Raw genomic sequence first — 14,553 nt, 5'->3', positions numbered from 1 at the left:
CTCACTCACTCTCTTTCTCTCTCTTATACACACATATATATAATGAAAAATTGAATGGTGAATCTGTCTTTTTAAAGTTACTCAGTCATTTAACCAGATGTTATCCAATCCATCGTGATAAACGGTTAGAAAAAAAAACATGTGATAGATATTTTTGTCATATGATATTAGTTTCCATATTTTTCTCTTTGTTTTTCTTTTAATTATTCATTTGTTTTAAGTAGACGGTTCATCTAATCATAGTCATCTAATCCAACATGATGGATGGTTAAAGTGCTAATTCTACTATTTTAAGTATTCTATTAGTTTGACCTTTTAGATGTTGGAGAAAAGGAAAAAGATATATTTTTTATTTTATTGTTATTAACATTGCAAAATTATTGCTTTAGCTAGGTTCGTAAATAGAAAAAAAGAATATCTTTTACGCAAAATGTTGACAAGAATAAGTCCACAAACTTTCAATTTTCTTTTGAGATATCAAAAAAATGTATTAATAAATATGCATTTCATTATATGATCAAAATGCTAAAAAGACATACCAAAACTGCAAAAATGAAGTCATACTTAAATTCAAAAATATAATTTTATAAAATATGTACTTCGAAATGCATTTACATGGGATAAAGTTTGTTTAGTTACGTTTATTTCATCTACTCGGAATCCTGTTTGATTAGATGCTTCGGCGGTTTTGCTCATCTACACAAGCTTTTTGGCTTCACTAATCATGAAGAAGGCTATAAAACTTCACATATAACGATGACAAGATTTTGCTGATATTAGAAATCGTTGATGACTTCAAAACAACTGCATCAAATGCAGGTATCTGGGGTTCTAGGATCTCAAGTTCACCATATACATGAGAAACGCTATCCTCGGGACCCAATATATATATATATATATATATATAGAGAGAGAGAGAGAGAGAAAGAGGGACCCAATATATATATATATATATATATATATATATATATATATATATATATATATATATATATATATATATATATAGAGAGAGAGAGAGAGAGAGAGAGAGAAAGAGAGAGAGAGATTGGTAGGTCCTAAACACGACCAAGCCTTTTGGGCCTCAGCAAATCTTGCCTCTGGTGTGTTTTATATTTATTTGTTTATATTTCTCTCTCTCTCTCTCTCTCTCTCTATATATATATATATATATATATATATATATATATATATATATAAAGAGAGAGAGAGAGAGAAAGATTCGTAGGTCCTAGACAACATCAAGCCTTTTGAGCCTCAGCAAATCTTGCCTCTGGCCCGATTAACAAATAGACTGAGATTTTATGGGTCACAGCCGGATGATTTGTCTAGTACTTGTTTGATTTAATTTAAATAAATTTAGTTTGATCAAAATCACAAAGAAAAATATATTTTTTTGAAGAAGAGGTTTTCCCTTATTTTTATTTAATTTATAATCATTCATTTAATTATAGTCATCATACTAGAACGCAACATATCTAACATATATCTTAAACCACAATATATATCATCATCTTTGTCAGTCCATGTCAATCCCATGTACAACAAATTAAAATATCTAGCATATATATCCAAAACCACAATATATCTAACAACTTATCAATCTTAATAGTTAATTTCAAATTACCCAGAACTTGAATGTAAGTCCTATTAGAGGCTCAGGATCCGACGTAGATTAGCTCATTAAGTAGATGGATTGGGGCGTCAAGCTCTGCCGCTCAGGTCTTAATGGCTTTCCAGGTTGAATTTCAAATCAGGGGTGACCTTCATGGGCTAGGTCCCCGACCACCCATCAAGGCTTAGTCTTTTCTACAAGCTTATGCATATATTATATTATATTATATTAATATCTCGGGTCCTTGGCTTGTTTGTGAATATGAAGAACCTCGACTCACATTCAATTTCTTTTCTTGATGCAAGCAGCAATCTCGCTGGGGATTTGCCCTGGACCTTTATCATTAACCCCTTTGCTTAAGGCGCATGTGGGAACTGGCAAAAACTAAACGAAGGGTCCAGTACTATTTTTTCAGAGAAAAGATAATCATAATCCTCTTCATGCCAAAGCTTGTTCTCTTTCCCATGCAGTTGATTAAGAGATATACAGCCATAGATCAAGTGAAGCAAGATGATACACTTGTTAATTGCTGGAAGTCTAGTGGAAAATGTACACAATGGTCTTGCCATTTGTGGATCAATGTTCCTTCATCATTAGACCAATAAAGATTTCTAAAACAATCCTTACATGCCTTCAAACACCAAAATTACTAACTCACTTCTAGTTTGTGTTCCTTCTAGTTTGTGTTCCTTATGAGTTGTTTGGGAACAATAACAGTATGTTATTATTCTATGCATCTGCCCTGAAAAGTAGGCAAATTCATATAGTACTTTTTAAAATGATCAATGAATTTAATCAATTTGTAAGTTAAATGCATGAGACAGTAACATTAATGTTATTGTCCTATGAACATACCTTAAAAATTGAGGCAGATTCATAAAACACGGTTGATTTCATTAACTTTACTTATAGCTAGGCGTTGATAGCTGTTAGCAAAGCGAGAAGGAGGATCGGAGGTCAAAAATATGACCCGCTTTTCTGAAATTATGGTTTAATTATGGCCTTTGGTTGAAATTATTTTTGCTGTTCGACGCCTGGCACGGGTGCTTGGCACGAACGGCAGCTCACGTATAAAAGGAGGTTCCGCGACGCAGATCCGCGCGGCATCCGTTCTTGGGTCGTCACTTGCTCATCTTCGCTTCTCCCCGCCAATTTCATTCCTGGCGTCTCGTTGGTCCCAGAAATGCAGATGCCTGTCTTGATCTCACTATCTTCTCGCCCTCTCGATCGGAGAGACTAGGATCCGTGTAGGAAGTGGAGTGAAAGAGATTAAGGCGGCGCGCACGAATGGCGTTCATGGCAGTTCTTGAATCTGACCTGCGCGCTCTTTCCGCGGAAGCCCGCCGAAGGCATCCGGCTGTGAAGGATGCCGCTGAGCACGCCATTTTGAAGGCTAGTATCGTCTATCTCCTGCGGCATACTTTTTCTTCCGTTTGTTCGTCAATTGGCTGTTGATTCGGCAACTCTTGTATTGCTTCTGTCATTGTTATGCTAGTTCATGCAAAGAGGTATGATGGGATTGAAGATTCAGCTTGTGGGTTTTCACTTGCGTCAGGGAGCTTTTGGAGTTAGTTGTCTTTATCGGTGTTGATCGGGATGGTCCGAGATAAATTTTGATCTTGTTATCTGCGAGAAGTAGGGGAGTTGATTGATTTAGGGATCCACGAGTGAATTGGTCATTATTGTTGAAAAATTTTATTCAGATATCCAAAATTCTGGAGCTGAACTTGGAATTTCTGTAGCGAACCCGTCAAGGATGTATAGGTGTTTAGTCTAGGGTTGATCTTTTGTTTTGTTCTGTTTTGTTTTTTTCTTTTTTATTGGGATCTTTGCGTTACTTTACGTTTTGAAAAGAGTGTCTGGAAAGACTAAGTGAGAGATTTCTTGTTACGGTTGCTTAATTTTCTCTCTAGCTGACTAAGAATGAATATGTGCGACCTTCATTAATTTGAGAATGGAGTATATTTCTTGCATTTTGCAGTAACAGTGGTGATGTATGAGCTACATTAATTTAAGAATGCAGTATATTTCTTCCTGTCTGCAGCTTCGTACGTTGTCGAAGCCTAGTGATATTGCACAGAACGAGGACGTACTGAGAATCTTTCTTATGGCATGTGAGGTCAAGACTGTCAAGCTAAGCGTAATTGGGCTGTCGTGCTTGCAAAAGCTGATTTCACATGATGCTGTTGCACAATCAGCTCTGAAGGAGATATTAGCTACATTGAAAGATGTAAGTGTTATGAAGTTTCTAAATTTAGAAATCTAGTTCATTGGATAGGAAGTTGTTTTTTTTTTTTGAATCACTTGAATCCCTTTTCTGGCATTGCCGATTATATGAATTCAAGCAAGATTTATAGTCTTTATTTTTGGTTTTGGTCTGCTTACTAGATGTATACTGTTTGAATTTTGTAATATTAAAAAGTTATACTAGCCGATTGTATGATAAGTCGGTTATTTCAGACATTCATTCCCGTTTAACTTTCAGAGTGCACCATCACAGAAATTAGATAAGAAAAATAGCTACCAGACATGGATCAATGAGAACCGAAAATTCTCAATAAGATATACATCATTAGATATTCCTCAGTTGGCTACCTCAAATTGTTATTGGCTGGAAGTAAAAAATTGTTATTACGTGAAACAAACACATTGTCCACCTCAGTATATGTGTATTTCCCGTGTAATGAAGATGATTTGAGAATACTATAGAACTGCCAGATCCTTGTGTATGTAACATGAAGATTTTGGCTATCAGCAACCAAATTTTGAATAGTGGTTACATGTAAATATTCCATGTTTGAATGCATGTGGAAGTTCCTTTAAGCTATGTTTATCATGAGACAAATCTCAGTTTCCTTGAGAATGCTATAGAACTGCCAGATCCTTTTGTATGTAACATGAAGATTTTTGCTATCAGCAACCAAATTTTGAATAGTGGTTACATGTAAATATTCCATGTTTGAATGCATGTGGAAGTTCCTTTAAGTTATGTTTATCATGAGACAAATCTAAGTTTCCCTGTTGAGAAGTTGTGCTTGAAACACTGTATGGTTTCTGCAGTTTGTCCATTTGTGTCTTGGCTTCCTAATTTTTCCTGTTTATGTTCATCCTTCAGCATTCTGAAATGGCAGATGATAATGTTCAGCTCAAAACATTGCAAACTATACTGATAATATTTCAGTCAAATTTACATCCGAAAAATGAGGTGCGGATGACTTGTAATCCATTATGACTTTGGTGGAAAGTTATTTCAGGAAAGTTGACCTTGTTTTTCCAGGATGATATGTGTCAATCACTTGGAATCATTCTCAGACTGCTTGAGAATAATCGTTCCCCAGACAGTGTGCGCAAGTGAGCTAGCTTGGAACTTCTAGATTTTTCTGTTAGATTTCTTTTGATTATCTAGTTTCTATATTATTGTATAGAATCTTCAAGATTGTCTTGCAATTTCAGCACTGCAGCTGCTACATTCAGACAAGCCTCTGCTTTGGTTTTCGATCATGTCATTCATGCAGAGTCCCTTCCAGCTGGTAAGTCAGGTTTGGGCAGCCATGTTTCCCGGACCAATTCTGTCTCAGGCGATGTCAATCGCAGTATCCATAACTCAGTGTAAGTAACCTTTTGCTACTCCAGGCCAGGCCTTTTACAGCGTTTATTTTTTGTTTCTATTCTACTGTGATTATTATGACATGCTTGGTCATTTAGTTACCATTTTAATTGCAAGCTTGTCATTCTGTGATTGTGGTTCAATTCTTTACAGGTCATTGGATAGCAATATTATTTCCAGCTTGCAACCAGCTTCACAAGAGAGTCTAACGGGAGAAGGTAGACTTGGCCTTCAATTACTAGAGGACCTGACAGCACTTGCGGCAGGTGGATCTGTATGTGCCATATGATCTTGGTCTTTTTTCACATTTTCAATGCTGAATTCTGATTATAAGCTTTCTTCTGTTTGTTGTGCTGTTAGAACTGCTGACTCCAGTTTTTGTTTTAATAACGTTCTTCATCTGATGTTGAAGCTGCTCACTAGTTGCTTCATAATCGTTTACTTTTATTCTAGTATATCATGGTGATGGAAACTCTGCTTTGCATTGAGATATAGGGATTGTGGCTGCGAGTCAGTTCTGTTCAGCGGGGATTTGCACTTGATATATTGGAGTGAGTTCTATTCCTGTTATACCTTGTCTATTTGGTGAAGATGAGGCCATGTAACTTTCTTTTCCACTAAATTTTCATCTTCTTGTGCATCTACTGTTGAGGGCTTCAGATGTCCTTCAAATATTCTTTTTCTCTTTCCCCTTATTCATAGTATTACTACCAGATACTCTCTTATTTTTGTGTCGTGTTGCGTAAGATCAAGGGAGAAGAGACGAGGTCGAAAAAGACAGAGAGAGAGAGAGAAAAACTCTGATTGATACCCATTAATCTGCCCTAATCTCATGTTAAATGAGAATTAGGGTGAAACCAACAAATTACAAAATAAGTCCAAGACTAAAACAACTAATAATAAAAAGTTGTTCCTAAAACTATTAAATATTCAAAGCACCACCTAACATAAATATTATTCAACATGTCGCATAACAATACTTTTAAAGGATTTCTCGATGAAGCTTCTTACAGGATTTCTTTTCAAGTGGGTTTCTTACAAAACTGTTTTTCAAAATTTAAGGATGTCTTAACAAATTAAACGAACAAAAAAAGTACGCTTCAAGCCTTCAACAGTATTTTCTTTTATAACTATATAAGAAAGCTGGATAGGGCTTAAGGACTAAATCATGAAAGGGAAGATATATTCATATATGTGAAACAAGATTTTTTTAAGAATACCATGGTATAATTGAGATTTCTTTTAGGAAAACAATTGCACACTGTAATATATCTTATTCTATGTATGGTGTTTTGTAACCGCAGAAGAGGTTTGAAGCTAGTCTAACAAATGTATTTTATGTTCATTGGCTATATTTCCCAAATACATCCTTCAGATCATATTACATACCAGAGCATGATGCACAATGAATGTTCTTCAGAAACACCAGAACCTTTCTTTCCCTTGCTTGATGGGCAATGGCATATAAAGCCCTTGTCAGTTATGGATCTGACTCTTTCACTTCTTTAAGAGTGTGATATGTGGAACTATTATATGTTTGGGAAGGAAAACATGGGTCTGGAGCTATCTTCATGCAGGAAGTGAGTGCTTTTAGTATCTTTTCATTATAAAAGTAGAACTTATTATCATGTTTTTTAAAATAAATAGTTTTCACTTCTTTAGGTTATTTTCACTTTGCAACTCTGATAAACAGCAACAAAATATGATATTTTTCTTGTTAACAAATGGTGGAAGCTATTTTGTCTATCTTGTCTTGGATCCAGCCCATATGTTTAGGATCTTAGATTATTCATTTTAACACTGACAGCCACTAACGAAAAAATGTGATTTTTTTAGTTAACAAGTGGTGGAAGCTATTTTTCCCATTAAATTACCAATATATTTCCCGCTAGCAAGGTTATTTATGGCTACGATGTAGCTGCTGGTGCATAGCAAGGACATCTCTCCATAATTGTTAGAATGACCAATTTGATGGTCTTCTTCATTTCAGGAAGTACCACCAGCGATGATTTATGACCAGATTTTTTTTTTGTCAAAGTTGCATTTGTTTATTTTTTGTTTCTGATGTGTTGTACACGTTTATGTACAGATGTATTTGATTTTCAGCAAAAAAGTTTATTGACAGTAAACTTCTTGCTAATTGCTCTTTTTAAATTGGAAACAAATATTTGGGTTGTACTTCTTTGTGAGAAATAATATCCTAATCCTAAAAGTGCAGGTTCATCCTATCAAACTATGTTGCAATATTCAGGTTTCTCATTCCCTATGAACAGGTATCATAGCTACCATCTTCTTGGGGCATGACTTGGTACGTTTGCAGGTTCACTTGATTATGTGCAGCCACTGAGTATTTTGCTATTGGTCAGGTCTTGCGCCATCAGATATGCTCACTTCTTATGACCTCTCTCCGTACTAATGTTGAGGTGATTTATTTTTTTTTGGCATCTGCATTTTGTATTTTTCAAATAACTATGTTGCTTGATCTAGCAGTCTAATTCTTGTCAACAGCTTAAACTCATTTTTCCTCTTGCTATTGTATCAGTTTGAAGGTGAAGCTGGAGAACCGTATTTCCGTCGTTTGGTCTTACGATCAGTTGCACATGTTGTCAGGCTCTATAGTTCATCACTTATCACAGAGTGTGAGGTCTGAAAAAGTGCAGTTTCTTTGTCTTTGTCATTGCTGTTTTTTTGCACTTGTGACACATCCTTTTTTGTGCATAGGTGATTATTAGGCTTAGCCCACGAAGCAATTGCCTTATGCAATATAACTCAATATTTTGAGAAGAGCTAAGTTTGTAATATTACTATTTTGGGCAACTTATGGCATTGTTAAGGAATGACATTTTGCCCTTTTGATTTCTATTTTCTGGCGAGCTTCTGAATTTCTAAATGTTATTGTCAGATTTTTTCCCTAAAATCATTTGAAAATTTGAAGACATTTGGTTGATTATATACTGAAATTGGTTAAGTCATACATCTGACACATTGTTCCATTGCATGCACAAAGCTGGTCAAAATTTGTCTTGAAGATAGAGAGATTTCCAATGAATACACAAAAGGAGTAGCTATGAATTCTAGATGAAACTATTTACCAGAAACTCATAATGTCAAGCATCAAATTCAACCAGAAAATACATTCCAATGTTGTTAATGAAAAAGAAGATAAGAGGTTTTCCTGGCTCCTAAGATGCAGAATTTTCTTTTTCTTTCTTTCCTTTTCTGTAGGTGCCTTGGGTTTGCAGCATGCTAGCTTTCTTAGCATGTGAGGACCTGGAAGAACAAACCTCTAGTCCAGTTATAGGTTGCATGGTAATGCCAAGCAAGCATAAATGTGGAAAGCAGAACAATGAAAAGCTTCTAAATAGTAAGCTCATCCCCTTCTTTTTCTGGTAGATAAACTAACCCATTTCCAATAGATTGTTGGTCTCCATCCACAGGCCTGAAGGTCAGTAATATGTTCTAGTGGGGAGTTCACTAAGTGATGAATGACAAATAAATATCAAAAACTCATAATTCTTGCATAAAACCTCATACACGAAAAATGTATGGCAGATTTGTGTTGATGAAGCTGTGTACTTTCCCAGTTTCTCTGCAAAAACATACAGATCTTGGTACTATTTCCTTTATAGAGATGCTCCCATTGGTTTCTATGAGATGCAGTGCTGTTTGAGTGTGACAGGGGTGCGGCACCAAACCCTCTGCACCTGCGTTAGCATGATGTGACGTGGGGTGTGGTGCTGGTGGTTGGTTCTGGATTTTCTCAAATATTGCCATCTTTTTGAAAAAAAACACGTTAAAAATGAAAAAAAGAAGCATGCAAAAATGAGAAAAGTAAAAGACTACGGTAATGAGAGAGGGGATGAAAGAGATGTCGACTGAAAGCCAGTGAATGTCTCCATGAAGACAACCTTGATCTAGTGAAATTTAGCAGTTGTAGTAGAGGTTAAAATTTGCAACCTTTGCATTAACGTTAGGAAGCAATTCTCAAATGATACCATATATTTTTCCATTTCTTCTGTGCATGCATAAGTATATAAGCTGTGTTGGCATCTCTACATTCTCTTGTGCAGACCTGTGCGGGAACTTGCAATGTGTACTTAAATTTACATCACCATGTTAGATTTAAATAAATTTACTGTGATTTAAGGTGTAGGTTCACTGGGATCACCATGATTACTTTGTGTGTGTGTGTTTGTAATGTGTGTCCATCTGCCACCTCTGTAGCCTGCCTCCTGCATTCATGTTTTTTCCAATTGGCATGTTGTACTCTTTGCACCTGTACCTGAAGGTCCTGAACCTATATAACATAGGTAGTTGATAGCTTATTTGGAGCAAGTTTTTGGTAGCTTGTTACTCTCTCCCTCTCTCTCACACACATATTGGTTGTGTCATATAAGTGCTGGGGTGTGATGCAGCAACTTGTAGAAGTGTAAGTGTGGGGGTGCAAAAGCCATACATAGACATAACACACAGACATGTTTACAGGTGAGCTGGGACCAAGTATATGATGGAAAAGGAAAGGAAACCATTTAAAGCCTTGGACCTATGCTAAGCTTGAACCTAGCAATGTGTATGCTCAGCATAGATGAACAAGAGAAGAAAGAGTAGAAATATATGAGGAAAATGATAAAAGGAGATGTACACATCTACTGATTATTTTTGGAGAAATGTGACAAGTCTACCATTGGATGTTTGTTGATTACACCTGACTTCAAGTTGACTGCATTCATGTATCATGACATGTGCATTTGCCTGTAGAGGCACCCAATTTTACGTAGCTCATTAGATTGTTTATCTTGACCTCATGGACGTCTGGTGATACCAAGCTACAAGTTTTAAAGGCTAATAAATCTTTTTAAGTTTTAACCTTTGTCAGTTAGCTATAGCTGTCATTGTTTTTCATTTTTCTAAATGCAATTCTCTGTTCGGCATGTAGGATGCCAATAATGTGTGTTACACAAGTGAGGTTTGGTTATTCCTGAAAGTTTGCTCTTTTAGTTACAGGAAACCTAACTGCTAGAAAAAAATGCAATTGCAAAGTTGGTGACTTGGCTCCATCCTTTTCATTTTTAAGTAATTGAAAATTTGAAAGATTAGTTTATTTACATGCTATTTGAAAATTTTCTTTCCAGAAACTCTCATTTGAAAAGAAGTAGCCCGATCAATATTAACTTATAAATTTATACTCATTGAGGCGTACTTCTGTTTCCTTTAGCTCATGATCTTTATTCTGATTTTTAATGGTTGCACTGACATCTTTGTTTGGAACTATGCTGTAGGTTTTTCTCAATATGTTGGTGAAGTCGACATCTATGGATTTGCCATTATGGCACCGGATTCTTGTCCTTGAAATTTTGAGGGTAATCCCTAACCTAAGAACTATTTATATTGTAAGACACAACTTATGTATTCTCATTTAGATTGATCTTTCCGTATAACAGGGTTTTTGTGTGGAAGCACGCACCTTGCGCCTTCTTTTCCAAAATTTTGATATGTAAGCAACTTCCAAATTGTATACAATTTCGTAACTAATGAACCATTGCTAGATGTTGTAATCCTTTTCTTCTGTAGGCTTTAGATGTTGTAATTGTCTTAATACTTGAGTCTCTTTAGTTGATAAATGTGAAAAGGTAGAATATTTTGCGATGGTTATGGTTTTTGGCATGCCACAGAGCACTTTGTCAATGCTAATGAACTTGTTGCTTTATATGGAAAATATATGCTTCTGCCTGTGCAACTTGAGTGAGAGTTATTACTTTAGTCTAGTAAAATGACCTTTCAAGAAGTGTGGCAGACGGAAACCATGTGAATAAGCACCAGAATACAATCCTATGACAAAGTGACAGTGAAGCAGGTGAAAGTCCCGCTGCTCAGAATCCATACTTGATTGTGTTCCATGATTGATCATGAATTAAGTAAATTGAAGGGAAGTCCTTCATGTGATCATTATGTTAAAAAAAGCCATAGTTACATCTATAACATTCCTTCTCTTTTCTCAGCAACTCAATGGTATGCTTGTTTTCAGGTATCATGGTATATAACATTCTACTTGTCCTGATTAAAGACATTAAGTAGGTTTCTGCACCACATCATTTCTTCCAAAATTTTCATGGTTATGTATCACATAAACAGCGATATTGGCAAATTAAGCAATCGTATTTGTAGTGTGAGAAGCTTCTGGTGCAATTCTATAAAATCTTAATGGAAAGGAAAATCAATATATTATTTGTACAAAAATTTTCAAAAACACATCTGAAGTTTTTGTATTAATAGGAACACCCCTAGGTTACTAATTTCTATACTGTTTTAAAAGCATGTGTAACTTTTTTATAGTTAAAAGACTTAAAACCATAGTCATCAATATCATTCTCAGCAATTTCTTCAGTCTTGTTTCATAACTGTTGTTTCCAACCTTCCACAAAATCTTGTGAATTTCTCAAAAATATAAAAAATGTTATAAACTATTTAAAAGGTGTGGGGTTATATGTTCTGGCATTTTTTGTTGGTAAAACTGCAAAAAAAAAAAAATCATCCAAGGTGTTTTTAAACCATGAAAGAGATCAAAAAGTTATGCTTAAGATGGACACAAATTATTTTTTGTCACATAAATATTGTGATAATATATTAATATCACAATATTGTCATAATACATCATTTTTTACTCATTGTTTTGAATTTTCAGAGAGTATTTCAATTATTATTAGGAAGCTTCAAATTGCTGATTTTATCATGAAAGTTACAAAATTTTCAAATATCAGTGGCTATGTTGTTTACCAAAGAGATAGATGAGTTTCTCTTAGTCAACCATTAAAGAAGAAAAATACCACTTTTTTCCTCTAAAATATCTAATTGCTAGGCTAACTTTTTTGTATAATTTAAAGAAGTGCACAAACATTTTAGAAACAATTTGGCATTTGAATGCACACTGTTCATGATCTATGACATGGCAATGTCTGAATGTCATTATCTTGTTTCCATGAAACATACCTGCCAATGTTCATTGTAGGTTCAGGTTCAAATAAAACATGTTTTCCTCTATGCCCAGAGACAGACATCATAATGAGTGTGTGACCACCTTGCCTAATTAGTGTCATCCAGTTTAACGAAAGACCCATGTGAACATAGTTTAGCAAAGGCTTTATATTCTTCAAGAGTCTCTCGTTTTTTATCAACATCTTGCGCATGTGAATCAGCCATAATTAGTGACAAAGATGATTAAACACCAACGAATCTGCATTGTGAACAGCACCAGCAAGCCAAACAAGAGCAGAGACTTTGCAACTTAGAGTTATAATATAGCTTTTTAACTATGCTGGAAAAGAACTTCATATAGTATCGATATAGGCAACATATCACAATGGAAGGTCGACATAAAGGTTTACATCATCTCAACGACAATAAGAAGATGGTTAACCAACAATGAATAATAGAAAAAAGATGACTTAAGACCTCATGACAGATCAGAACAGTCAGGATACCATGACAGATCAGAACTAGACTCTGGTCAGAGTTGGACCAATTTGGGCAGGTATCTCGGTGCACTCAAATTGCACAAATGTCCCAGGACTGTATACAAAAGAGCAACCAGCATCAAACCCGATCAATCCTGCAGTGGGAGATAAACTTCCTTTTCTGCCACCACAAATCCGCAGTTTGGTTTATTCAGATCTGATTTAAGCAGCGCCTGCACTTTCAACTCCAGATAAAAGGTGACAGCAAACCCTTTTTAATAGGTTTCATTTCTCACCACGAAAAGAAAATTGCAGACCTGATCTCGCCAGCTGCCAGATTATTTGACATTAAATGAAAAAAATTGTCATCCACGACTGATCTGAATCTTCTAGATTTTGTTCTCCAGGTCAACAATCTGTTGCTGCCTCATCGCAGGGATGATCTTTGGTCTGATACCATGTTGAGATCTACATTGGGGCACAAGATATGAACAGGAAGAACGTATATGAGGAAGCGAAGGGAAGAGAAGAAAGAGGAGACATGAAACTAAGAGAGGGAGGGAGGCGAGAGAGATGGACAGGAAATCATCAACTTCATTAGACTCCTAATCTCACTTTAAGTAGAGATTATGGTTAAGACAATATCTGAAAAGTATACATACTTTATCTAACATTACATATGATTACCCATAACCAAAAGTATGTTGTGTCTAACAACATACTGAATACGCTTAAAAGTACCTGGAGAGAGAGTGTGTGTTGTGACTTGTGAGCAAGAGGGAGTTAAAACCCACCCACTGCATTGGTCTAATAACAAGAAAACAAACGCATACAGAAATCCATTAGTGCCTGGTCCTGATGAAGGTCTACAAGTGCTTAGGAGCTTGACCAGGTTCAACTTCTCTACATTTAGGTATCAAGTCAGAGAAACTAGCACTTAGCATTCAATAGGTAAATGCAGAACATTTATAGGTGGGGCATGTGATAGCCGATGCTTATTATTCTGATAACCTTATGCTGGAAAAATGTCAGCTTTTGGTGTCTTGAAGCGTCCATCAATGACAATTCTTTGGTTTCCTAGTAGAATGGGTTGGACAGAATTGGCTTAATTTGATTTACTCATGCTGTGTTTGTGTTGTTTCATAGGTGGCCTGACTTTCTTTACACTTTTGTAGGAACCCTAAAAACACCAACGTTGTGGAGGGCATGGTTAGGGCATTGGCTCGGGTTGTTTCAAGTATACAGGTCAATCTCTCAAATGAGATAAAATATCTTGCATACATTGTCCTTCAATTTGGGGTTCACATTTCACTTCCACTTTGCATGATATGGACTTAAGTTACTTCAGTAACTACACTGTTTCATTTATTAGTTGCAAAGTTTCCATGTCTTTGTTCCAAGAAAGTCATGATAATCTGGATGGTGCAGCATGCATTCCATCTTGATAAGAACTTGTCATTTCCTAATTGATCATTATGTTCTTTGTGTAATGACTGGGTCCTTTGTAAGAACTGATTCAAAATTTTATGTCTAACATAAATTTAGCTTAACGCTTTTTGCTTCATCATTGACTTTCAAGTGACTGCTGACGAAACTGTTGGCACGAGATATAGCCTACATCACTTGCTAGTTGAAGGCAAAATTGCTGGTCATGCAGTCAAAGATTGAGGTGGATTTTCATTGTGTTTGATCTTTGTTAATCTTGTTTGGAAAGTGTTAATGGTGACTGAAGCTTGGCCCTACATTACATGAAAATACTAGGTGAGGCCATGTAAAACAGTTCAGTAAAGGTCATCAAATCTGAGAAAATGTCTGGGGATTTATGGAAACAGAAAAAAAAACCACTATGCCTGAGTGGTTATTTGGGTACTACTGGGTAG

General features: G+C 35.7%; 1 protein-coding gene across 2 annotated transcripts in view; it reads left to right on the top strand.

Moving 5' to 3' along the window:
- Nucleotides 1-2,721: 2,721 nt before the first annotated feature.
- The window catches only part of LOC116248950 (uncharacterized), a 32,146-nt gene continuing 20,314 nt past the window's right edge, over nucleotides 2,722-14,553 (top strand). Inside the window, exons 1-13 of one of the 2 annotated variants that reach the window (XM_031622001.2) lie at nucleotides 2,722-3,007; nucleotides 3,660-3,845; nucleotides 4,731-4,820; nucleotides 4,893-4,966; nucleotides 5,069-5,224; nucleotides 5,376-5,496; nucleotides 5,718-5,773; nucleotides 7,441-7,495; nucleotides 7,589-7,645; nucleotides 7,765-7,866; nucleotides 10,502-10,582; nucleotides 10,664-10,716; nucleotides 13,849-13,918. In XM_031622001.2, coding sequence (XP_031477861.1) covers nucleotides 2,903-3,007; nucleotides 3,660-3,845; nucleotides 4,731-4,820; nucleotides 4,893-4,966; nucleotides 5,069-5,224; nucleotides 5,376-5,496; nucleotides 5,718-5,773; nucleotides 7,441-7,495; nucleotides 7,589-7,645; nucleotides 7,765-7,866; nucleotides 10,502-10,582; nucleotides 10,664-10,716; nucleotides 13,849-13,918 — 1,206 coding nt within the window. In that variant the 5' untranslated portion in view covers nucleotides 2,722-2,902. Of the gene's footprint in view, nucleotides 3,008-3,659; nucleotides 3,846-4,730; nucleotides 4,821-4,892; nucleotides 4,967-5,068; nucleotides 5,225-5,375; nucleotides 5,497-5,717; nucleotides 5,774-7,440; nucleotides 7,496-7,588; nucleotides 7,646-7,764; nucleotides 7,867-8,947; nucleotides 9,708-10,501; nucleotides 10,583-10,663; nucleotides 10,717-13,848; nucleotides 13,919-14,553 lie in introns of those variants that run through there. The other variant, XM_031622010.2, reaches the window with a different exon arrangement.

This window comes from Nymphaea colorata, chromosome 1 (assembly GCF_008831285.2).
Source record: "Nymphaea colorata isolate Beijing-Zhang1983 chromosome 1, ASM883128v2, whole genome shotgun sequence".
Taxonomy (NCBI): domain Eukaryota; kingdom Viridiplantae; phylum Streptophyta; class Magnoliopsida; order Nymphaeales; family Nymphaeaceae; genus Nymphaea; species Nymphaea colorata.
The sequence above is the reverse complement of the archived record's forward strand: the minus strand, read 5'-3'. Positions and strand labels throughout refer to the sequence as shown.